Source organism: Macaca nemestrina, chromosome 15, assembly GCF_043159975.1.
Source record: "Macaca nemestrina isolate mMacNem1 chromosome 15, mMacNem.hap1, whole genome shotgun sequence".
Lineage (NCBI taxonomy): Eukaryota > Metazoa > Chordata > Mammalia > Primates > Cercopithecidae > Macaca > Macaca nemestrina.
The window spans coordinates 94,199,432-94,224,869 of NC_092139.1; the positions used below are offsets into that span (position 1 = coordinate 94,199,432).

The 25,438-nt window shown below is 48.7% G+C and overlaps 2 protein-coding genes across 11 annotated transcripts in view; one reads left to right on the forward strand and one right to left on the reverse strand.

Annotated features, from left to right (window-relative positions):
* The window catches only part of LOC105495721 (crystallin beta A4), a 38,598-nt gene that overhangs the window by 7,701 nt on the left and 5,459 nt on the right, over nt 1–25,438 (forward strand). For 6 of the 9 annotated variants that reach the window (XM_071080325.1, XM_071080320.1, XM_071080321.1 and 3 more), the window contains 5 exons: nt 5,737–5,921; nt 9,151–9,384; nt 22,026–22,143; nt 23,158–23,208; nt 23,820–23,938. In XM_071080325.1, the coding sequence (XP_070936426.1) occupies nt 22,126–22,143; nt 23,158–23,208; nt 23,820–23,938 (188 nt within the window). In that variant the 5' untranslated portion in view covers nt 5,737–5,921; nt 9,151–9,384; nt 22,026–22,125. The remainder of the gene's footprint in view (nt 1–5,736; nt 5,922–9,150; nt 9,385–22,025; nt 22,144–23,157; nt 23,209–23,819; nt 23,939–25,438) is intronic. The other 3 variants (XM_011765465.2, XM_071080323.1, XM_071080327.1) reach the window with 2 other exon arrangements.
* On the reverse strand, nt 1,233–25,406 carry LOC105495722 (crystallin beta B1). Of its 2 annotated transcripts, none has more exons than XM_011765467.2 (6): nt 18,287–18,431; nt 16,409–16,607; nt 13,399–13,517; nt 9,211–9,343; nt 3,535–3,677; nt 1,233–1,626 (listed from the first exon to the last, which is right to left on the reverse strand). In XM_011765467.2, exons 2-6 carry the CDS (start codon nt 16,586–16,588, stop codon nt 1,443–1,445), a joined length of 759 nt encoding a protein of 252 aa, XP_011763769.1. In that variant the 5' UTR covers nt 16,589–16,607; nt 18,287–18,431; the 3' UTR covers nt 1,233–1,442. The 2 variants fall into 2 exon arrangements, with proteins under 2 accessions (XP_011763769.1, XP_011763770.1); XM_011765468.3 differs by lacking the exon at nt 18,287–18,431 and adding an exon at nt 25,272–25,406 and having other exon boundaries at nt 1,399–1,626.

The following is a 25,438-nucleotide window of genomic DNA, read 5'->3' on the forward strand; positions in this document are numbered from 1 at the left end:
TGTAGAAACAGGGTTTCACCATGTTGGCTGGGGTGGTCTCGAACTCCTGACCTCAAGTGATCTGCACACCTCGGCCAATGAAAGTGCTGGGATTACAGGTGTGAGCCACTGCACCCGGCCCTCTATCACACTTTTCAACACTGGCTAATCTCCCATTTTGTCAAAGAGTGAGCAGGTTGCAGGCAGTGGTGTCTGCTGGAAATTTGATACTTGGTCTTCTTTAAATTGCATTTGATTTATTTATATGATTGCCTGCTTCCTTCCTTCCTTTCTCTGTCTTTCCTTTCCTTCCTTCTCTCTTTCTTTCTCTCTCTCTTTCTCTGTTTCTTTCATTCTAGACAGGGTCTCACTCTGCTGCCCAGGTTGGAGTTCAGTGGCATGATCATGACTCACTGCAGCCTCGAATTCCTGAGCTGAAGCCTCCAGTGATCCTCCCACCTCAGTCTCCCTAGTAGCTGGGACTACAGGCATATGCCACCATGCTCAATTAACTTTGGTATTTTTTGTAGAGATCGGGTTTTGCCATGTCGCCCAGGCTGATCTCGAACTCCTAACTTCAAGTGATCTACCCACTTCAGCCTGCCAAAGTGTTGGGATTAAAGGGGCGAGCCACCATGCCTGGCCTATGTGATTGCTTTCTATGTATATGATACTGATTTTCCACTTCTTGTAGCATTATAAAGCTTTATTTACACATCAGTGCATTTAAGGAAAAAAAAAAGTCTATTTAAATAAAAATAATGTCAAAAGTAGACCAGGTGGCATGCAGACAGTGCAAAAACTCCTGAGGGAGATGCTCAAAGGGCTAGAGTTTTAGATTTGTCATGAAGAGTGCAGGCTCCAGAGCCAGAGACCCTGAATTCAAGTCTTGACTTGCTAACTGTGTGACCTTGGGAAAATCACTTCCCCTCTCTGAACCTCAATTTCCTCACGTGCTAAATGAGAATAAGTATAATACCAACCTCCTTCACAATGAGTCTTCACAATGAGTAAGGCCAAGTGCTTGTCCTCCACCCCAACACATCCATTCAGGACCCCGAAACCAACCTGCCTCCTCTGACCTCCTGCACAGATGCCCTGACTGGACCATGTCTTACCTAGTATCCTTGGCTAGCATCTCACGGGTGTATCTGGGTTTCCCCTGCTGGGCGGAGCAAGCTCCTTGACAGCAGGAACTTGGCTTTATTCATTTCGGCCTCCACATTTGGTAGACTCACATAACAGGCAGAAAGAACTTTTCATGTTTGCTGCTTTTATGATTGTTGTAATTATTAAGACCGAGGAAGTCACATCCCAGTAACGGTGGGGGACCTCAAGGCACACATCTGTTTACAGATCCAGGAGACATTTTGACTTTAGGGAATTTTATTTGCTTGGGAAAAATGGGGAAATAATTGAACATGAAGAAGGGTTGGGGCAAGGTAGCAGATTGAGGTGTGGACTCATTTAGGGGGCTCTGTGGCCAGGACAGGGAAGCAGCCCTCAAGGTGCCACTGCTTGTCACGCAGGCGACGCAGGGACTGCATCTGTGGCTGGAAGGCCCCCCACTCATTCCAGTGCCGGAAATCGCCAGGCTCTAGGAGGTACTGGTACCCGCGGTAGCCAGGATACTGATAGCCAACCCATCTGAGAGGAAAGTGAGGACAGAGTGGAGACAGCCAGCCTCGTTACCTGGCACCCAGACCCACGCCAGACCGGCCTGTTCCTCATTGATCCCTGCAGTCTGCTGCTCTCTATCCCTCACCTCTGTCCTGGCTGTATCCCTTCCTGCTCTGTGCCCTGGGGCAAGGACTTGGCCTCTCTGATAGGCCTCGGTTTCCTTTTCTAGGAAGTGAGCATGGTCACGGTGCCTGGTTTTATTAAGAGTGTTGCGGGGGGCCAAATGGAGAATGCACCTCGAGTTGTTTGCTAAGCATGTTGCCTGTGCATGGTAGGAATATTAATACACATCCCATTAAATGTGATGATGCAGGGCTCAGAGAACAAATCCAAGGAAGCAAGAATAGGACTTAGGGACTGGTTAGCAATGAAGCAAATGAAAGAGAGGAAGTGTTATTTCAAAAAATTGGTTTTCTTTGTAGGTAAGTGCATCAGTGTGTAGCAGCTGGGAACACGCACTCTGGTATTAAACATACCTGGGTTCAAATCCTAGCTCTGCCATTGATTTACTAGCTGTGAGAATCTAGGTGGATATGGTATCAGAACCTCAATGTACTGTCTGTAAAATGGGGATGATAATGCACCGACCTCCTTGGTTTGTTATACAGATTTAACAGCTATTCATTTAAAGTGGTTAGCACAGTCCTTGGTATATAGTAAGCACTCAATAGAAGTTAGCCTCAGTGATTAATTTCTAACTTCTGTCATTATCTTTGCTGAGAGGGTCTTTCCAGGCCTCTCCCAGACCCCCTCCCTCTATTGTAAAGCCTGATGTAAGTTCCAGCCTCTTCAGATAAACCTTTGACCTGACCTCCACCCCAACATACACAGCCAAATCCTAGAAGTCTTCTCTCCTACTCTGACCTCCAGCAACACAATTGCCCTGGCTGGCCCATTCTTTACCTAGTATTGTTGGACACCATCTCACAGGTATATCTGGGTTTCCCCTGCTAGGCCAAATAAGTTCCTTGAAGGTGGGAACTTGGCTGTATTCATTGCTGCTTTCCCCAGTGTACCTAGCATAGTGCCTGGCTCACAGACAAGGCTCAGTATATTTCAGATGGCTTGAATGGCAGGGATATAGGTTTCAGGGAGGCAGAAAGGAACAAGAAAAAGGCCATGGCCCTGATGGTGTTACAGGAGCTCAGAACAAGTCTGGGAATGGAGAGACAGAGCCTTACATTTACCTAGAGGAGATCAGGGGTGTCCGGCATGGTCATTTGGAGACAGGGGGATGGATAAAGTGACTCCTTTGATCCGGCCCTTCCATGTATTCTCATAACATAAGGTCATGGGGCTCTGTTTTGATAGCTTCAGATCCTGAGCGTTCAGAGCAGAAAGGGCACTCTTAGATCAGGGAGTTTTGTGTGCCCATTGCCTAACTGGCGAGACTGAGAGGCGGAGAGGTGTTTAGGCTCACTCAAGTTCCTTATCATGTCAGTACCAGGGTCGGGCCCATCTCACAAGGCAAATGAACTGCTCAGAACTCATTCTGTTCATTCTCCCAGAAGGTCCTGATTTCCCTGAATATTCCCTGTCCCTGGATGCATCCGGCCTCATCTATCCACATCAGCGCCAGCTCTTTTAGTTGATTATCCCTTCAACCCCGACTAGGTTTAGCAGCTCCTATTTTCTCCATCTAACAGCTCTTTAGATCTGATTTGTTTACACTGACCTGGAATTCCTCAAAGTATGACTCTATTCCCCAGAGGAATAAAGCTCTATTGGCTGAATCCCAGGAACCAGCACTGGGAGACGGTGGGAGGGGCCACGGCCTTCTATAGGAATCTGATGTTATAACCTGTAAGGAGAGCAGCCTCTGCTTCTGCCTGTGCTTGAAGCGGGGGATGTGGACCTGGCAGGAGTGATGCTTACGTTCCACTGGTGACCTTCACGCTGCCCACGCGGTCACTGAAGCCGTGGACCCAGAGACTGGGCGCGTCGTCCCCCTGGATCTCTATGGTGTTGCCCTTGAAGTTGGCCCCTTCAAACAGGGAGATCTTGTGCTCCTGGGAGTCCTGGGGAAAGAGAGGCCAGGTCAGGTGTGTGAAGTACCAATGGGACAAAAGGAAGAAACTTAGCGGGGCCTTCGGGGTGTGGAGGGAGAGAGCTGAACCTGTTCAGGCCGCTGGGGGACTCTCCAGAGACCACTGCTGTCTATTCTGGAAGGGGACATAAGGAAAATGGGATGACAACTCCCATGTCATAGGGTCCTTGTGAGGATGAAATGAGTGCATCCATAGAGAGCGCTGAGCATGATGCCTGGCATACATCAAGTGCTCAATAAATGCATTTATTGGCCGGGTGCCATGGCTCATGTCTGTAATCCCAGCACTTTGAGAGGCCCAGGTGGGAGGATTGCTTGAGGCCAAGGGTTCAAGACCACCCTGGGCAACATAGCAAGATCCTATCTCTAAAAAAATTTTTTTTTTTCATTTGCCAGGCATGGTGTCGCATGCCTATAGTCTCAGCTACTTGGAACGCCGAGGTAGGAGGATTGCTTGAGCCCATGAGGTTGAGGCTGCAGTGAGCTACTGTACTCCAGCTTGGGTGACAGAGCAAGATCCTGTCTCAAAAAAAAAAAATTTATTATTTTTAAAATTATGGTCAGGGACAAAAAGGCTCAGAGAGGTCAAGCTTATTGATCAACATCACACAGCCAGGGAGGGGCAGAACCTGTCAGAGAAACATTTCACTCCTAAGCCCAATCAATCAGTGTCCCTGTGCCATCAGGAGTTTAAACAATTGCCCTTTTGTAAATGCTTCTTACAAACCAGGTGAAATGTGGAACATTGGTGGAACACAGATCTAGGTTCAAATCCTGCCTCTGACATTTATGCACTGGTGATCTTGGACATTTCACTCTGCCTCCCTCAGAGCCTCCGTTTGTTCATCTACAGAATAGGGTTACTGCCAGGCATGGTGGCTCACACCTGCAATCCCAGCACTTTGGGAGGCCGAGGCAGGTAGATCACCTGAGATCAGGAGTTCGAGACCAGCCTGGCCAACATGGTGAAACCCCATCTCTACTAAAAATACAAAAATTAGCCGGGTGCAGTCACAGGTGCCTGTAATCCCAGCTACTCAGGAGACTGAGGCAGGTGAGTCACTTGAACCCAGGAGGCAGAGGTTGCAGTGAGGCAAGATCGCGCCACTGTACTCTAGCCTGGGTGACAGAGCAAGACTCTGTCTCAAACAACAACAACAAAAAAGAACGGGGTTACTATTGGTTCGTGGGATTGTCATGGCTGCTCAACTCATGGTTGAGTGCTAACTGTAAAACAGGCCCGGCAGGGCGTGGTGGCTCACGCCTGTAATCCTAGCACTTTGGGAGGCCGACATGGGCAGATCACAAGGTCAGGAGTTTGAGACCAGCCTGACCAACATGGAGAAACCCCATCTCTACTAAAAATACAAACAAAAAAACAAAAAAACAAAATTAGCCGGGCGTGGTGGCACGTGCCTGTAGTCCCAGCTACTCAGGAGGCTGAGGCAGGAGAATCGCTTGAACCTGGGAGGCAGAGGTTGCAATGAGCCAAGATTGCATCACTGCACTCCAGCCTGGGTGACAGAGCAAGACTCTGTCTCAAAAAACAAACAAACAAACAAATAAAAAACCAGGCCCACCCTTGAATTTGGGCACATGATTCAGTTCTGGTTTGCACTTATTTTTAATCTTTCATGACCCTGTGTCTTGTTTTTAAAGTTTGTCTGTTATTTCTGAGGGCAGGGATCATCTATCTTTTCAAAAGTCATCATGCACTGTTTTAGGCCCAAAGGTTTGAAAAGCCAAAGAGATGAACAGGAAATAGCAGAGTGATGCCAACCTCAGTGTCTAGGTTCAAACCTACAGACCTGGGTTCAAATCCCAGCCCCAGCAACTCCCAGCTGTGTGGCCTTAGGCCAGTCATTTTCTACTTCTGAGTCTCAGTTTCCTTGCTTTTAAAATGCATGTTATCATAGCCTGTCGCATAGGACAGTTGTAGGGATTATGTAAAAGGCAGGTAATATACCCAGTACGTAGTTGGTGCTTAAAAATGGGCGCTGTGATTATCTACTGTTATTCACCACCACTAGGAGGAAGAGGAGCCCAGGATGTAAGTGCATCCTTCTATGAAAGACTCCAGTAGAAGATTATAGATGAAGAAAGAACTTGTTAATTCTTCCAGAGGAAAGGAGAGCAGATCAGGGAAGGCTTCATGGAAGAAGTGACACTTGAGAGGGGCCTTGGAGGTTAAGGAGGAGTGCACAATGCTGAGAAGGTAAGGAGGTTTGAGGGAAGGCACTGAGGCAGAGAAGGCATAGACAAAAGCTGGGGGGTGGGAGTGTGCAAAGAAAATATCTGTGTGACCAGGGTACAGGAAGGCAAATGCATGGTGTCAGGCAGGGATAGAAGCACAGGGGACCCTTTGGGACATGGCAAGACAAATGCCCTTAATGCAATTACCAGTCAGCGGTAAAAGGACTTTATCAGTGGTAATAACAATTACTTATTACTGTTACAGTCTTGAGGGCCTTGGGAAAGTTGTTAGTCAATGGCTCCCACTGCTAGTGGCGTCAAGACTAAACTTACCATCACTGATGAGACCCTGCAAAACCCTGGCCTCCACCAGCACCTCCCCTCCCATTTTGCCTCCCTCTCTCCTCCACTCCCCCTGCTGCAGCTTTGCTGGCCACCTTTCATTTTCTTGGTCCCACCAGTCCATCGTTGCTCCAGGAGTTTTGCACACACTTCCCTGGAAGGCTTTACCATCTGCTCTTCACACGGCTGAGTTAGTTTCCAAACTTTGGGAGCTGGCTTCCCTGACCACGCCCTGACCACTCCCACCTCTAACAATACCTGAGCCCCCAGTTCCTGCTTCTGCTCTCCTAGTTAGATTGCACCGCCTTTGTGTAGCACTCGCCACAATTTGCAATTGTAGATGGATTTCCATGATTAGATATTTGATAGCTGCCTCCCTGGGTAGCTTAAGTCCCATGAAGACAGGGACCTAATCCGTTTGATGCATAGTTTTGCGCTCAGAGCCTAGAACCAGAGCTTTTGGCAGAAACAGGCCAACTGGTTAGGCGCATTGGTTCACGCCTGGAATCCCAGCACTTTGGGAGGCCCAGGCGGGTGGATCACTTGAGATCAGGAGTTTGAGACCATCCTGGCCAACATGGTGAAACCCCGTCTCTACAAAAAATACAAAAATTATCTGGGCGTGGTGGTGCACACCTATCATCCCAGCTACTTGGGAGGCTGAGGCAGGATAATTGCTTGACCCAGGGAGGTGAAAGTTGCAGTGAGACAGATCATGCCACTGCACTCCAGCCTGGGCGACAGAGTTAGACTGTGTCTCAAAAAAAAAAAAAAAAAATGGAAAATAGAAACAGGCCAACTGAAATGCCTGGTTTCAAGTAGAAGATGGTCAGGTTTATTTATTTTTTTATTTTGAAAAGATCCCTCTAACTTCCCAGGACAGGCGGCTAGAAAGGAGTCAGGGAACCCAGCACGGAGAGAGCTGAAGCTGACCAGGTCAGAGATGATGGTGGCCTGGACCAGGACTGTGGCAAGGCAGAGAGATGAAGGGTTAGACCAAGCTTGTTTAACCTGCGGCCTGCAGGCCACATGTGGCCCAGGATGGCTTTGAATGTGGCCCAACACAAATTTATTAACTTTCTTAAAACATTATGAGATTTTTTTGCAATCGTTTTAAAGCTCATCAGCTGTCATTAGTGACAGTGTATTTTATGTGTAGCCCAAGACAATTCTTCTTCCAGTGTGGACCAGGGAAGCCAAAATATTGGGCACCCCTGAATTAGACCATTGGATCTCAGCCCTGGCTGCACAGACGGACTACTTAGAGGGCATAGAAAAAACAGCAGTGCCGGAGTCCCAGCCCCAGAGATTCAGAACTAATTGGTCTGGTGTGGAGTCTAGGCTTTGAGATTTCTAAACTTTTCTAATAACATCCTTTGTTTAAATAAATATACCTAAAATGTTATAATTTCAATGTGTAACCAATATAATGATATCAATGCATTGTTGACATTCTTTAAAAATTTTTTTACTATGTATTCAAAATTTAGTGTGTATTTTACACTTATGACACATCTCCATTTAGCCAAAATTCAAATGTCCAATGGCCACATATGGCTAGTTCCTATTATGTTGAATAGCAAGCTTCTAGAAGCTACTGGAAATGCCCTGGTTGATCATTCTTCCAAACAAACCCCTTAACATAGGTTGGCATATAAGAACCATTCAATGATTGAGAGAGACATCTGTGGATTCTTACAGAGAGTGCATCATGAAGGCAAATAATTCAGTCTTACATTCTGTGAAAAGCATTGGGAATGATCTGTTTGAATAATCCATTAAGATAAATTTGGTGATGTCAAAACAGCTGGTGGTTGGCACTTGATAGCCTCAAATGCACACTCATGAAAATTCTTATAAATGTTCCCGTCATGGAAGACAAAAGTCGGTTACCATCAGCAACTAACATTGGTGAGTAAGATGTAGCTGGTTCATGATTCATCATCAACTTAATTCTGGAAAAAACTGTGAATCACTTGGGGATATCACCACCATTTTGACCTTGAATCTTCTGGAAGTTGACTTAGTTAAATATTATAAGAAACTAATTCAGTATATTGTCTTATTATTAAGAGGTTCAAGCTGTGTTTCTACAGTATCCCTCTTCCTTTTTTTTTTTTTTGAGATGGAGTCTCGCACTGTCATCCCAGCTGGAGTGCAACAGCGTGATCTCAGCTCACTGCAACCTCTAGCTCTGGGTTCAAGCAACTCTCCTGCCTCAGCCTCCCTAGTAGCTGGGATTTACAAGCATGTGACACTACGCCCAGCTAATTTTTGTATTTTTAGTAAAGACAGGGTTTCGCCATGTTGGTCAGGCTGGTCTTGAACTCCTGACCTTGGGTAACCGCCCACCTCGGCCTCCCAAAGTGCTGGGATTACAGGCGTGAGCCACCATGCCCTGCTGCAATATCCCTTTTCTTAGCCATTGCATGATCTGCAACCAACATGTTTGGTGTTTTGAATGGGCACTGAAATTTGAAAAGCTTCCCCAGGCCTGGCATGGTGGCTTACAGCTATAATCCTAGCACTTTAGGAGGCCCAGGCGGGAGGATCACTTGAGGCCTGGAGGTCAGGGCTGCAGTAAGCTATGATCACATTACTGCACTCCAGCCTGGGGGACACAGCAAAACCCTATCTTCAGAAAAAAAAAAAAAAACAAAGCTCCCAGGAAGGTCTAAATGTGCAGCCAAGGATGTCAAGAGAATCAAGGAAGATGCTGAAGTTTTTAGCTCTGACTTGGAAGCTTTTGTGTTTACCATTTGCCCAGGATTCCTAGCTGGGTATGTAGCGAGTGTGTTAAGGACACTGATGAATTGATGAGCTCAAGAATCCACTGTCCTTTGACAACTCAGAGGCTGCCACACCTCCTCACCCACCATCATCTCCTTTTTGCCCTTGTCACATCTCAGACTTACCCCTGCCCTGCCCCGCCTGGCTGATTCTCCAGCCCCAGCCAGAGAGCCACTCACCATCTTGACGGGCCGGAAGGACATGAGCCGATCACTGCGGTAGCTGCTCGACCATGTGTCCCAGCGAGGGTACTCGCCCTTCTCCAGGATGAACATCTCCCCGCGCAAGTTGGACTGCTCAAAGGCGACCCAGCTGGACACAAGAAAGACCATGAGGCAGACAGGGGACAAATGGTTAGTAGAAGCCCCCACTCCCTACTTGCCTTTCTCTCTCCCCTGGCAAGGCAGCCTTGAGGCCAGTAGGAAAGTCCAAAGGGGGCTGAACATGTCTGGGTTTGATTTTAGGCTATGACACTTACAGGCTGTGTGACTATGGGCAAGTAACTACCTCTCTGAGCCTTTTTCTCATCTATACTCGTATGCCTATTTTCTTGGAGCTGGTGAAGGATTGAGTGAGATAAATATGTGTGATTATCTGAGCACACTGTTTCTCTAGATGTAGGGTTCATACATGCTTCAAGTACTATCAGGACTTGGAGCCGAGGAACACGTAGACATTTTAAACTTGACTCCAGCTAGGAGAAAGTCTCTGTTTGATGTTAATGTGCTTTTAACACTTACTAATCTCTCCTTTTTTTTTCTTTTGTAACAAAGGGAGAAAAGGCCACTAGCCCAGAATCTCCAGCAGACAATGGTGTAATAGCAACATAATAACACCACTTTTGTGTTTATTGTTAATTTTGTATGGATACCTTTGACTTATAGGAAATAATATTAGCCTTCCATTGATAAAAAGTGGTGTAAAGGTAAAGGTTCTTTTTTTTTTTTTTTTTTTTTTTTTTTGAGACGGAGTCTCGCTCTGTCGCCCAGGCTGGAGTGCAGTGGCCGCATCTCAGCTCACTGCAAGCTCCTCCTCCCGGGTCTACGCCATTCTCCTGCCTCAGCCTCCCGAGTAGCTGGGACTACAGGCGCCCGCCACCTCACCCGGCTAGTTTTTTGTATTTTTTAGTAGAGACGGGGTTTCACCGTATTAGCCAGGCTGGTCTCGATCTCCTGACCTTGTGATCCGCCCGTCTCGGCCTCCCAAAGTGCTGGGATTACAGGCTTGAGCCACCACGCCCGGCCTAAAGGTTCTTTAAAAATGTGTTTATTTGTGTTTAGCAGGATCATTTTAAATGAAATATGTTAAATGAACGACAATCTTGGAGGTACAGGGGTAAGGGAAAAATTGATACAGGTGTTTGCATCCTTGCTGGGTAAAGACTGGCCTGGCATTCAGGAGACACTCAGTAACTAGTACGGGGCAATAGGAAGGGAATGATGGTAATATCTACCCTCAGATACCTGTGATAATTTAATGTGATAATGCATATGAGGGTGCTAGGTTCCTTACAAGGACTAATTAGAGGTTTGAAATTAGATGGAAGATTTACCTGGCTTTCCCAGTGAAGACTGATTAAGGATAAGAAGTGAGCTTGTGTCAGAGGGACCAGGGATTATGGCAGTGCAGGTGGGGTGGATAAGACAATCCCCATTCCATAGATGAGAAAGCTGAGACTAAGGAACTCCTTGACTTTTGCTCCCTGTATGTTCAAGAGTTCTCAGGGAACAAGAGAGGGATGAGGGGACACTGACACTAGCACCTTCTCCCAGGGGGCTAGTGGGACCCTGCTCTCCCCAGAAGGAGATGAGGATGAGGGTCTATCACCGTGGGCCGAGGGAGAATACATCAGAGGAGCCTCAGGTCTTTATCTGAGAGATGAGTTAACCACATTGGGGTAAATTAAAGATATGTTTGTCTTCCCAGAATAGAGTTGAATTTGCCTCAGCCCTGTCTGGTCTGGAGTAGAAGAGAAATAAATGGGAGAATAGGTGGATGGATGGATGGATGGATGGATGGATGGACAGATGAATGGGTGGATGAAGGGATGGTTGAATGGATGGATAGGTGGATGGGTAGACGGATGGATGAATGAATGCATGGATAAAGGAATGGATGAAGGGATGGTTGAATGGATGGATAGGTAGATGGGTAGATGGATGGGTGGGTAGATGGATAGATTTATAGATGGATGGGTGGGGGATGGAGAACATATGGGGGTATGTATGTATAAATGGAGAATGGATGTATGTATGGATAGATCGATAGATGAATGGGTAGATGCATGGGTAAATAGATGGATGATGAATAAATGGGTGGCTAGATGCATGGGTGAATAAGAAGGGAGCCTTGGAAGGTGGTTTCATGCAGGAGTTAAGAGGATAGACCCTAGAAACAGACACACTTGAGTCCTAATCCAAGCTTGCTGATTATTTGCTGCATGAATTTGGGCAGCACTTAGGCTTGTTAAGCTTTAGTAGCAGAGAAGAAATGATACATCTACTTTGTTGCATCTACCTTGTTGGGAGATTATGAGGGCCTAAAAGAGGGGATGCATGGAACAGATACAGCACAGAGTAAGCCTCCAAATTAATACTGTTCATGATTAAATGCAGAAGGGAACTGGAGGTCTAGGCTTATGGAAGAACAGACACTGATGTGGTCTTGCCACCATGCCAAAGGTCCCCCTAAAATCTCCCCTATCTTCTTGAGCAGGAACAGTGAGGATCTAAATTTTAAATGTTTACATCTATGCCTTTTCTTATCTCCTATGGCTCATTTAAACCTGCAAGCAAGGAGAGAGGGTAGGGCAGGAATTTTAAGTTATAAGATATGGAAACTGAGGCTAAGAGGGGTTCAGTCCCCAGCCTAAGGTCATGTGATGGTGTCAGGTGTCAGGCTGTAGTCTCCTGGTTTTCAGGCAGGCAGGGCTCCTCACTTTCCCCATGCCTACCTCACCCTCTTCATTCTTTTTTTCCCATGGCCCTGCCAGCACCCACACAGACCCAGGCCCCCAGACCACAGGCCCATTTCCATGCCCATCAGGCACAGCCCCAAGGCACACGTCAGACACCAGCTGCATCTTTGTTTGAGGAGAAATACTCTGGGTTTGAGTCACTGGTACCAAAAAAAGCCTGAAAACCCAAGCTGGCCACATCCGGTAGCTTCTGCTTCCAGCTGGGTTTTTGGCGCTGAGGGTGGAGCTGAGGCTGCGTTGACCACACGGAGGGTGCAGTGGGTGCAGGAGGTAGAAGTGGTCCTGGGTAGGCTCCAGGATAAGTTGGCTAAATGCACAGGGCAGGGAGGTGGGTACATGACCATCAGAGTCACCTGCCGTGTCTGGGTGCCCACAAGGCGACAGGCCCAAGCTGCATGATCTCCCTCAGACCTCAACATAATCCTGTGAGGAGTGGTGAGGGCCATGATTTTCCCCACTTCAAAGATGAGGAAACTGAGGCTTGGACACAGGGCAAACAGGGGAAGTCAGGACTCAAACCCAGGCTTGTCTGACCTCAAAGCCCATCTCAGAATGGGCTCAGAATACAGGATGACTGGAACCCTTGCAGGCTTTCAAAGTGGGGAGACAAGAGCCAACGAGCCACGTGGATCTTGTCCTGGGGTTGCCCCTCTACCGTGACCTCAGCACACCAGGCTTGACATAGGGCAAACACTCTGCCCAAGGATGACGCTCCCTGTTTTATATGGGAGTCACTAAGGCCCAGAGACGCCCACAGAGACAGGAACAGGCAGTGAAGCATGGTGATTAAGAGCTTTAGGAATGAACTCAATCAACCTGAGTTGAATCCTGGCTGTGCCACTTACCGATAGGTGACCTTGGGCAAGAGACTTACCCCCTCTGAGCCTCAGTCCTCCCATCTGTCAAGTGGGCATAAGAATAGCCCCTCCCTCCTACAGCACTGTGAATCATCTAGGTGCGGTCCCGAGTCAGTGCCTGGCACCTGGTGGGTGCTCCACAGATGCTTATCATCACTGCCAGGCAGCTGGACGCCCAGGAAAGGGGACAGCGAGTGGACACTTCACTCTTTGGCCTCTCTCTGCCCTCAGTGATGGGCTAGAGTTTTTGCTACAGTAGAAGCAGCGTTTCTCCAGAGCCCAGAATCATGGCTTACTGCCAGTGTGGTCTTATGCTAATTGGATCACCTCTCTGAGCCTCAGTTTCCTCATCTGTAAAATGAGATTGAGAACAATTCCTCCCTCTCCAGTTTGATACGAGGATTGGAAATAACGTATGTGCCAGGAGCACGCACGGCCGCAGGCACAGAGCAGATGCTGGAGAAATGGCAGCTACTGTTGTGCGGTCATTTCACTGTGGCAGAGAGTGTGCCCCTCCTCCGCCTAGCACTCACGGTCCCGAGGAGACAATGATGCTGCGCACACGGTCGAAGCCACGGTCTCCCAGGTTCAAGCACTCCCCCGAGAATTCTCCCCGACGGCCCTGGAAGTTTTCCTGTTCGAAGACCACCAGCTGCAGGAGAGAAGCCCCCATGCCGAGGGCAGAGTGAGGGGGAGTAAAAACTTCATTATCTATATAAATAAAGGCAGGCAGTGCAGGAGTCACGTAAAAATATGATGAGCCATGGTTTGTGAAATGATCCTGTCCTCCCATTCCCCAATTCTTTACTGTTTGTTGTTGTTGTTGTTGTTGTTGTTGCTGTTGTTGTTAGATCCGAGTCTCACTCTGTCGCCCCAGCTGAAGTGCAGTGGCACAATCATGGCTTACTGCAACCTCTGCCTCCCAGGCTCAAGCGATCCTTCCACCTCAGCCTCCCGAGTAGTTGGGATTACCGGCACACACCACCATGCCCAGCTATTTTTTGTAGACACAGGATTTGGCCATGTTGCCCAGGCTAGTCTCGAATTCCTGAGCTCAAGTGATTGGCCTGCCTTGGCTTCCCAAAGTGTTGGGATTACAGGTGTGAGCCATTGCACCTGGCCTCATACCCTAATTCTGAAGCTAAGATCTGCACCATCAGTAGGAACTTATGAACCTCCCTTTCGGGACTTTCTTTATGCTGTTCCTCCTACCTGGAATGCCTTCTCCACCACACATCTCCAGCTTAGAGCTTCCACAGCCTAACTGAAGTTCACTAACTCATTCCAGGCTTGACATTCTGTTTTAGGCTCAGACGCCACCTTCTCCAGGAAGCCTTCTCTGATTGCCCCCTCCCCCATCAGCCTTGGTTGAGCATCCCCCACTGTGCTCTCTCTCCCCATTAGCAGCACAACTAACCCACCACACAGTCACTGCTGTTTTGCTTTGGGGTCTCCCTCTCTCTCTGCACTCCCTCTCTCCCATTACCCAGCCCCTCCAAAGACCAAGGGCTCCTCCAGGGCAGGGCCTGAGGTTGATCCATTTCTGTATCTCCAGCCCCAGCCCCAGTACCTGCCACAGAGCTGATGCTCAGGGGACACTTGCAAATCCAACCCTCCACAACATAGGGGAAAACTTGAGCTAATCTTCTCTCCTCACTAAGCCTCATGTTTGGTTCCTTGTCCACTTGCTGTTCCAAGTTGGGACAACTTTTCCGTTCACATGGACCGAGGCAATCGTCTGCCTTCTTTGAGCCTCAGTTTCCCCAGCTGTAAGAGGAGGAGGTTCATATAACCATGACCCAGCACTTCCACTTCTACCCTTGTTCACCCAGGAGACATTCCTGTATGTGTGCCCCAGGAGACAGGGATAAGAAAGTCCAAGCCATTCTGTTCACGAGAGCAAAGCTGGCAACCACTGAAATCGTGCTTAGCAGGAAAGAGATGGTCACGCTCTGAAATATCATGCAGCAGCCAGAATGAATGGCCTGCAGTCATGGGCAACAATACGGATGGATATTAGGGATCTCATAGTAAGTGAAAAGTACAAAGAAAAACCCAGAATAATCACATTGCATATTTCAGTCAGTTAAAAACAAATAAATCGGCCAGTTGTGGTGGCTCACACCTGTAATTCCGGCACTTGGGGAAGCTGAGGCTAGGAGTTCGAGACCAGCCTGGATAATATGGCAAAACCCTGTCTCATAACTTGGTCTCAAAATAAATAAATAAAACGAGTAAATAAATATACATGTGTATGTGTGTATACAGTTTTAAAGGAATAAAGTATAAAATTGTATACAAAAGCAAACAAGCAGATTAGAGACACAAGTTGAGGATAGGATGGTATTTCCTGGAATTGGGGAGGAAAATGATGAGCTCAAGGGAGACACCTTAAAGTTAGGTAGACAGTTTTTAACCAAGTCCTGGTTTTTATACGGGTGGTGGGTTTGTAGGTGCATGTTGCATTATTAAAAATTAAATAAAACTAATGATTAGATAGGTACATAAATAAAAGCCAGCCACGTACAGACCACATGAGAGCGTGTCATGAACTAGGGGTTGCAAAATGGCCTACTTCTGTGCACCTGAGGTTGAAACCGCACCAAACCAAATCCCAGGGGACTGGACACCTTGCTCCACAAGATCTCTTTCAGCCCAGACCACCTCGAGCAATTTTCAGGAGGGTCTGAGGCCATCCTGCTGCCCCACTGAGCCTCCAAGGACAGCTTGTTCCCTGCTGCTAAGCCAGCCCACTTCCTTTTCTTCTCCTTTTTTTTTCTTGCTTTCGATGAACTCTAAGCATGTGCGTGTGCAGGTGTAGCCTGATTGCCAGGTGTCCCTTCAGCTGTGAAGTGTTACGTTTTGGTTGTTGTTATTGCACATCTCCACAACAGGTCCCCTTTTGCTTTTTTTCTTCTTCTTTTTTTTTTTTTTTTTTTTTTGATGGAGTCTCACTGTGTTGCCCAGGCCGGAATGCAGTGGCACGATCTCGGCTCACTGCAACCTCCGCCTCCTGGGTTCAAGTGATTCTCCTGCCTCAGCCTCCCGAGTAGCTGGGATTACAGGTGCCCGCCACCACACCTGGCTAATTTTTGTATTTTTAGTAGAGACAGGGTTTCACCATGTTGGCCAGGCTGGTCTCGAACTCCTGACCTCAGGTGATCCACCTGCCTCGGCCCCCCAAAGTGCTGGGATTACAGGCATGAGCCACTGCGCCCAGCCCCACTTTTTCCAAGTATGTCAGAACCCTTGGCTATTTTAGGGGCTCCCAGATTGGCTGGGCCCCACTTGTGTCCCAGAAGGAGGAGGGAGGAGGAGACCAAGATGAGGGAAAAAGAGAATAGAGACAGAGGATGAGAGCCTGGGGAGGTGAAGAAGAAAAGGGAGAGTAAATAGAAAGGAGAGAAAATCAGCCAAGAAAAAGGAGGAGAAAGAGGTGCGGAGGAGTAAGAGGTGAAAGAGGAAGAGCAGGAGGAGGAGGAGGAGGCGGAGGAGGGAGGGAAGGAGAGAAGGCACCCAGCCACTGCACCCCCAGGTCCTTACCCTGTAGTTCCCAGGAGGCAGTTCCGGCGCCTTGGCACTGGTAATAGGCACGGTTGTTGGGGCCAGGGCGGTGCCGGGACTAGGGGATGTTCCCGCAGGTGGGGCCCCCTTCCCCTTGGTATCAGGCCCTGGGTTCGCCGCCACTGTGGCCGAGGCCGGGGCCTTTGCAGCCTGAGACATGGTTCCCGCCTGCGAAAGTCTGTAAAGAAATCCTGGCCTTCAGGGATGACACCCCCAAACTGCCTCCTGCCCTCACAGCCCCACACCCTGTGCTTTCAGCCTCCTTCGGAGCTGGTTTCCTCTCTATCCTCCTTGAAGCTTGTTTCCTCTCTATCTGTTTCTGAAACGTAAGCCTGGAAGTTTTTCGTTCCATCCCCACTCCCTAGCCAAGATCTTCCCTTCTGGGACCACTCATCCCGCATATATCCTTCCTCCAGGCTTTTGACCATGCAATTCCCTCCACCAGCTGTTCCACCCTCCATTACCCCGCTAGGTCCTTCCTTAGGCCCCTGCAATTTTCCACACTGCTTATCACACTGATTTGCTTGTACAACTTCAATTTGCCTCCCCACACTAATAACAAGAGGTCCCACTTCGGAGTACTTAAGGTATGCCAGGCACTGTGACATACATTAATTAACCCGTCTGACCATGACCCCTAACCCCATGGAGTAGCTGCCATCATGATCCCCCCTGAGCAGCAGGGGGCTGAAGAAGGAAGGGGCCCAGCTCAGGCCCAAACAGCTACTAAGGGGTAGGGTTCTGATTTCAACTCAAGCAAACGGGGCCAGCAACTGGGTTCTTAAAGTGCTCTGCCGTTTGCTTAATCTGCTTTATTCACCATCCATCCCTAACACTTGCTCTGCACCTGGCACATAGGAGATGCCCAATTAACGTTTGTTCAGAGAAGGAATGAATGCATGCTCCCAACTCCTTTCCTAGTCCGCTTCCTCTGGGATTCTCTAGGGGGTTGGTGTATGGGTGCAAATACAGGCCGGGGACTGGGGCATACGGGAGAATCCAAGAGGATGTATTTACTGCATGTCGAGGATTCTGAAAATGAGGACTGTGGCTGGGTAGGCGTTGCGTGGAGAGGGTGTTGGTCAATTCCAGTGGTTCCTTGTTGCTTTGGGGTCATGGACTCCTTTGAATGTTTGATGAATACCCCAACTTTGTCCTCAGACAAAAATAATGCCCCCTTTAACTTTGGAGACAGTGTTCAGGGATTTGAGGACCCCCTGCTAGCACAGATTAAGACCCTCTGGTCGAGCTGATTCCCGAACCCATTCTGTAAGGAGGAACTATTTGGGATAAGCAGATTCCCTCCCCCAGCCTCCTCCAGGAAGGCTGTGCATATTCTGGGGTGCCCTGTTCACCAGCGGGGAGGCCAGACATCTGAGCCACATCTGTGGCTTTAAACACTCCCCCAGGGCTGGCAGCTGGACTCATGCCTTCCTGGAGATGTTCTCATTCTCTCTCTCTCCCCACTTCACCCTTTCCCTCTGTTCCTCCTCTCCTCCCTCTCTGCCTCTCTATCTGTTTCTTACTTCGCTCCCTCTTTCTGCCTATCTTCCTGTCTGTTCCTCTCTCTCCCTCTGTTCCTCTCTCCCCCACTATCTCACCCTCATTGTATCTTTGCTTATCTCTTTATCTGTTCTTTTTAATTATCTTTACTTCTCTCTCTGTTTATTTCTCTCTCTCTCTCTCTCTCTCTCTCCCCCCCCCCCTTCTCCGTCCCTTTCTTCCTCTCTCCACTTCTCTCTGTCTTTATTTCCGCGGCCCTGCCTCTCTGACTCTCATGGCACTGCTATCTCTGCCTCCCTCTCTCTGCCTTCCCCTCCCCTTCAGCTCTCAGCTGTGCTGTGGGTTCCCTCTTACCTGGGGACTTGCTACTTCCTGCTGGAGGACAGGCAGGCAGGCAGGTGCTATGGGTGACTAGAGGCCGACCCCCCATTTTATAGTCTGGCAGACATCAGGCCCTATAGTCTGTGGCACAAAGGGGAAGCTGGCTCAGCAGACCCGGGCAGGGAGTGGGGGACTGGGGCCCCGACCTCGCCTGGATCACTGCAGACAGCAGCACTTTCCTTTGTGAGACCAGCACACACAGCAGAAACCCTGGCTACAGCAGCTTCACCTTCCAACCCTACCCTGACTCCTCTCTCGATAACCCCAGCCAGGGAATGGGTCCCCAAAAGGGTCCTTGCTGGCTGCCAACATGGGGCAGGGAAAAGGGAAGACCCTGGGAGGCAGGAGACCAGAGTTTGAATCCTGACTCAGCCACTATACACTGTGTGGCTTTTGGTAGGTCTCTACCCCTAGGGGGACCTCTGTGTCTGCAATTATAAGGTGGGCACGTGTCCCTATTGGATGCTGCACAGAAAAGATGGTGACAACGAGCATAGAAGCATTTTGTAAAGGCAGATGTGGGTTTGATATGGACAGCGTTTTTTACAGAGTGCTTACTGTAGGCTGAACCCATGCTATCTCGGTCAGTCCCCAGGACAATCTGCCTTATTTGGTACTTTCATTATGCCCATTTCACAGAAGAGGAAAGCAAAGGCACAGAGAGGTCAGAGACAGTACAGGCCAGCCAGCTCTGGGCCTGTGTGCTTCCTTCTCCTGCTGTCCAGCCTTGACCTTGGCCTGAGGCCCCCTGGCCTAACTTCCTCTTTGTAGGTAGGGGTGGGAATGGGCGAGTCTCACTGTGCTCAGCTGGGTTGGATATTGGAGACCTGGGTCTCTTCCTTTTACACACATTGGACCCCATCCTTTCCTGACTTATCAATAGTGACCCCTCCTGCCACACCCCTTCCCTTCCTCTACCCAGGCCACGTTATCTTACCCGGGGGACGGTGCTGGTGGTCAGGAATATGACTGCCTGTCTCAGAGCCTCCTGCCCTGGGAAGCCCCAGATGCCCACCACATCTTGTTCACCACTGGCCCCAGCACCTAGCTGGGCCTGGCTAGGTAGGGCTTAGCACATAGTGGGTTCTCAGTCAATATCTGGTGACTAAATGGTGGTTCTGATGGATTGGAACAAAAGGTAGGGTACAGGGGAGATAGGGAAACCAAAGCAAAGAGAGAGAAGTAGGGAGGCAGATAGAGAGAAGTAACAAAGAGAGGTGGAGACAGAGACACAGAGGCACAAGGGACTTGGACAGTGAAGGAGCGAGAGACGGAGAGACAGAGGTCAAGGTGGGGCAATCAAGCCTCAGGATGGCGGAACAGACACCAGAAATCACAGGGCTCAATCCTCTCATTTCACAAATGGAGAAACCGAGGCCCAAGTGGAACAAGTGACTTCAGCAGTCACACGTTGGGAACTCACACTAGAGCTGGGGTCAGAGGGAGCCTGGGGAGCTGCTCAGCTAGGTCATCTGCAGTCGACTCCCCAGTCCCAGGCAGGATGTATGGAGGGGACTTCTGGATAGGCTCCTGCCTCTTCTTTGGGGGTCTGGGCTCCCCACGGAACCCAGCTCTGTATTGAGCTCTCCCTGGCCTGGAGCCAGCTTTGCCTCTGTCGCTCCACCCACCCAGCACCCCCTCGCTTCCCAGCCCCTCCTTGGCCTTTCATCCTGGGCCAAGACTTGGTGGGTGGGGTGTGGGCAGGAACTGCAAGATGGGGTAGCCACTGGAACTGGGGCCAAGATGCCTGTGGTGGGGGCCACCCACCAGTCTAGGCTTCAAAGCCAGGTCATCTGGGGCAGTTCTGTGCCCCCCCCAAACCCCCGCCAGGAATGGCCTGTCTGCCAGAGGGTGGGGGCAGAGAAGGGGGATGGCTCACCATGCTGGTGGCTCCACTCAGACCATTTATCATTATTATTATTATTGTATCCTTCATTATATCTTTTTCTTTTTTGCCCTGTCTTATGGAGCCAATTTCTTTTCTTTTCTTTTTTTCTTTTTTTTTTTGCATTTTCCTATACTCCTCAGTATACGGACGAAGTTTTAGGACTAACCCCAATTACAGATAAGGAAACTGAAGCAACTCCCTTTCCTTCCTCTCTCTCAGCTCACTTTCTCATAAAAATGGAAATGCAAAATGAACTTGGAACTCACATCTTCTTTACTCATGAACCCAGGCTCTTAAAACCTATGTACTCCTGCTTTTTTGATCAATAATTAATAGTAATCATCTTTATTATTAGCAATGATGATGATGAAGATGATGGAAATACGGTAATTTTTTATGTTGCAGGAGCAATTCCAGCTGCTGTTCACATGCAGTTCACATTTATCCTCACAATACCCCTGTCTCTTAGGCTAGCCGTAACTTATCTTGTTACACCCATTTGATACACAAGTAAACTGAGACTCAGAGAGATTAAGTAACATGCCTAAAGTTACCCAGCCAGCAAGAGTGGGATGCAAACCCAGGCAGTTTGGCTGTAGAGGTTGCATTCTTTTTTTTTTTTTTTTTTTTTTTTTGAGACGGAGTCTCGCTCTGTCACCCAGGCTGGAGTGCAGTGGCCGGATCTCAGCTCACTGCAAGCTCCGCCTCCCAGGTTCACGCCATTCTCCTGCCTCAGCCTCCCGAGTAGCTGGGACTACAGGCGCCCGCCACCTCGCCCGGCTAGTTTTTTTTTTTTGTATTTTTTAGTAGAGACGGGGTTTCACCGTGTTAACCAGGATGGTCTCGATCTCCTGACCTCGTGATCCGCCCGTCTCGGCCTCCCAAAGTGCTGGGATTACAGGCTTGAGCCACCGCGCCCGGCCGAGGTTGCATTCTTAACCTTTAATTTTCATGCCAACACTTTGTCAAAGTCATGCATTCCTTTTTTTTTTTTTTTTTTTTTTTTTGAGACGGAGTCTTGCTCTGTCACCCAGGCTCGAGTGCAATGGTGTGATCTTGGCTCACTGCAACCCCTGCCTCCCAGGTTCAGGCAATTCGCCTGCCTCAGCCTCCCTAGTAGCTGGGATTACAGGCACCTGCCACTGCTCCCAGCTAATTTTTGTATTTTTAGTAGAGACGGGGTTTCACCATGTTGGCCAGCCTGGTCTTGAACTCCTGACCTCAGGTGATCCACCCACCTTGACTTCCCCAAGTGCTGGGATTACAGGCATGAGCCACCACGCCTGGCCCAAAGTCATGCATTTGATAGAGCTGCATTTCACCTTCTTAAAAGGAAACTGGTGTGGCCACTTTACAGGTCATGAGCAGGACTCAGATATCCTCCAGGTTACCCAGATGGTAAAAGCAGCAGGGCTGGATTTCATCTCAGATGATCTGGTTTCCAGTCATGCTCTTTTCCTATGCTGTAAGAGGCCCCTCATAGGCCAATTCAGAGGGCAGGGTTTAGGGACAAGAGGCACACAGCAAATTGTACAAGTCCTGGATATTTGGCAAGTGTGCTACAGTTTGCAAAGCATGTTTGCAACTAACAGCTCCTTTATGCTGCCCACAGAGCCATCTGGATTCATCTTCGGGCTTTGTGGACTTGGCAGGCCCTGGCCTAGACCTCTTCTCCTGCCTCACTTCCCTTCAGGTCCCCTGAGCTCCAGGCCAATTGGGCTACCAGCTCTTTCTTGTACACATGCCCCAAGTTCCCACCTCTGAACTTTTCTTAGAATGCCTCTGCTTCTGTCTAACTCTGTACATATCTTCTTCATCCTTCAGAGTCTAGTTCAAATGCCTCCTCCAACAGGCAGCCTATCCTGATTGCTTCAACTGGAAGAGAAAGGGGAATGAGAGGAGGAAAGGAATAGACATTTCCTGAATGTTTACTCTGTGCCAGGTGTGTTATGTAACCTCACAACAACTCTGTGATATAGTTTGTTTCTGTTGCATTTTATAGGCAGAAATTGAGGGGAAATGACTTGCTCAAGCTCACATAGCTAGGAAGGATGCTTCTGGACTCCTCCTCTAGTGTTCATTCTCCTGGTCTAGTCAGGAACCTTGCGGGGCTAATGAGGGCCAATATTCCACCTCTCTGCTTCTTGGTGGCTGATCCCTGGGGGTGGTGATCTGGTCCATTCCCTCCCTGCTAAAGCCAGAGCTGCTGACAGCTTGCCATTGGCTCTTCAGCCAGGGCTGGCTTTTGTTTCTGTGGCCCAGTTGCTGAGTCAGGGCTTTGTCTCCCAGGGGCCCCTCTTCCCTCCCTGCCTATAAGAGCCTGACCTCGGCTGGTCTCAGATCTGACATGTTCCCTGGGCCTATCTCGGTAAGTCCGAGGTTTGGAGGAGGGATGGGATCAGAGTTCTGAGTGAGCATCCTGGGAGGTGAGGAGCCCAGGTCCCCAGTCCTAGGGATGTCACTGTGTCATCCTGAATGCCATCCTCACCCTAACCAATGATGAGCCCCAACCATCAAGACCAGCACCTGCTTCCCTCATTTAAAAACAAAATTATTCCTGTAGCCCTGTTGCCTAAATTTCCACCATTAGAGCTACTTCTTTGAGCTAGGCGTTGTCTTTGGAAGGACTGTCATTTTAGCACTTGCTGGGGTGATGTACCTACCCACCAACAGCCACAGAAATTTTCCCATAACAAGCAGATAAGAGAATACAGAGTGGGGCTTAGAGTCAATGAGACCCAGCAAGGGTGAGTTTTGAGATGGGGATAGGATGGAAGATGGCACTGGTGACAGATGGAAAGGACAGGAGAGGGACAGGCCAAAGCCATGCATTGCCCCTAGCCCAGTCACTCCTAGACTCCCCATGTGGATCCTGACCAGGTCTAAGCCAGCCATCTACATAAAGAGGACAGCAGAGGGACAGGGTGGACTATTATGATGTTCTTCTCTTCTGTAGGAAGGGGCCACGATGACCCTGCAATGCACCAAGTCAGCGGGACACTGGAAGGTAGGAAGAGGCATGGGGAGGGCGTGTCCAGGAGGTGTGGGGAGGGTTCAAGTCCCCACAAATCCTAGGAGGTGGGTATTATAAATGCCTATTTCACAGAGGTGCAATCAAGACTCAGAGTCGAGAAGGGACTTGTATGTCACATACAGGGAGGTCGAATGTGAACTTGGGTCTTCTGGTTCCCAAAGTTGACCTGTTACACTCTTTGGCAGAGATTGCAGTCTTTGGGCATGATTTCTTTGACCATCTCTGTGTGTGTGTGTGTTTGTTTTATAAAGCTTTTGGATTTATCATCAGCCTTTAAAAGCCTAGAAGAACCACATAAAAGTCCAGATCTAGGGATCGTATTGAGAAATTGGAAGGTCTGGCTTGCATTCCCACTTGGCAACCATTGGTGGCACTGGGAAGAGGCCACCCATCTACCTGGCACCTGTGCTCTCTAGTGTCTCACAGTCCTCACTGTCCTTGCCTGCCTGGCTCCTGGAGGCATCTGAGTTTGCAATCCCTGCTTTACCTGCCAGATCCTGGGGTGAGCCCCCAACCCCTCACCCTCCATGGGACTCTGATGCGGATCTCCACCTTCTTTTTTTTTTTTTTTTTTCCTGGCACAGATGGTGGTGTGGGATGAGGACGGCTTCCAGGGCCGGCGGCACGAATTCACGGCCGAGTGCCCCAGTGTGCTGGAGCTTGGCTTCGAGACTGTGCGATCTTTGAAAGTGCTGAGTGGAGCGTGAGTCTAGGGGGATACTGAGTTGGGGTAGAGGGTGGACAGGAAGGGACCTAGAGATGGGTGCTAGGACTTTTAGCTATTCTAGGTCCTCTTTTCCTAGTGTGCCTTCTTGAAGCGCTGAGGAGTGTGCAGGACTGCCATGTAAGGTTATGCAGGTTGTGCACGGCCCAACAGTGGGAGGGTATCATTTACCCAGACCCTGCCCACTGGATGAGGCAGCTCTGCGGGAGAAGATCCTTAGAATCCAGGGTTGGATCTAAAAATGTCCCTCCTAGCCATAAATTGAAAGCCAACATCACTCACCAAAAGTAGAAGGTAACTATAAAAATGAATATAATGTTTTAATGCTATTAATTTTTAGCTAAACAGTCTTGTTGCTAAGCATGTGGCCCGATCATTTTTTGTAAAAAACAAAAAAAACAAAAAAAAAACAAAAAAACCCAAAAAACCAAAATTAAAAAACAAAAAAGAGAGTGAGAGAGAGAGAGAGAGATTGTGAGATGTAGAGAGGTGTTAAGGACACAATAATAACACACCAAGACTTTCTAGACCAGTGCCATTCAGTGGACCTGTCTGCAATGATGGAGATGTTCTACATCTGCACCATCCATTTCAGGGCCACTGGCCAGATGTGACCATTAAGGATTTTGAAAGGTAGCCAGCATGACTAGAAAACGGAATGTTTTATTTAATCTTAATTTATTTAAGTTTAAATTTAATTAACTACATGTGGCCAGTAGCTACCATATTAGATAGAAGGTTGTAGAAGGTTGGAAAGCAAGTAGAAAGGAGATATGGCCAGCAGCTACCATATTGGATAGCAGGCTCTAGAAGGTTGGAAAGTAGTTAGAAAGATGTGGCCAGTAGCTACCATATTGGATAGAAGGTTCTAGAAGGCTGGAAAGTAAATAGAAAGGAGATGTGACCAGTAGCTGCCATATTGGAAAAAATTTCTGGAAGGTTGGAAAGTAGACAGAAAGGAGATGTGGCCAGTAGCAACCATATTGGATAGAAGGTTCTAGAAGGTTGGAAAGTAGCTAGGAGATGTGGCCAGTAGTTACCATATTGGATAGAAGGTTCTAGAAGGTTGGAAAGTAGATAGGAGATTTGGAGTCACTTAATCCTATGCCTGTGAGTGCCACCTGAGGTCATCTTGGGTGATTTTTACACATCTCATGCTTTAGTAAATACTCTTTTAGCTTCTGATTTGTGCAGGTGGGGAATGGGGGTCAGATGGGAACAGAGACTTTCTAGGGGTATGTCCAGCAGGCTGACAGACTCAGCCAGTAAGCAGATAATGAGTTCGGATAGATTCAGACAGTTTATTACTTACACAGACAGCAGAGGCAAGGTGCGCACAGTGTCAGCTTCCTGTGTCCCTTGTCCTACGGGATGACACCAAAACAAAGGGGGCCGAATGACAGGCAGCAGGAATGGTGGGAACCCTGTGGCTGAAGAACTGCTTCCATGCTTCAACGATAGCTTGCTATTGTCACCTGT

Coding starts and splice junctions, on each gene's coding strand:
- LOC105495722 (XM_011765467.2), bottom strand. CDS start 16,588: ATGTCTCAGGCTGCAAAGGCCCCGGCCTCGGCCACAGTGGCGGCGAAC. Junction 9,344..13,398: donor ATCATTGTCTCCTCGGGACC/GTGAGTGCTAGG, acceptor TCTTGTGTCCAG/CTGGGTCGCCTTTGAGCAGT. Junction 3,678..9,210: donor CCTTCCGGCCCGTCAAGATG/GTGAGTGGCTCT, acceptor CTCTTTCCCCAG/GACTCCCAGGAGCACAAGAT.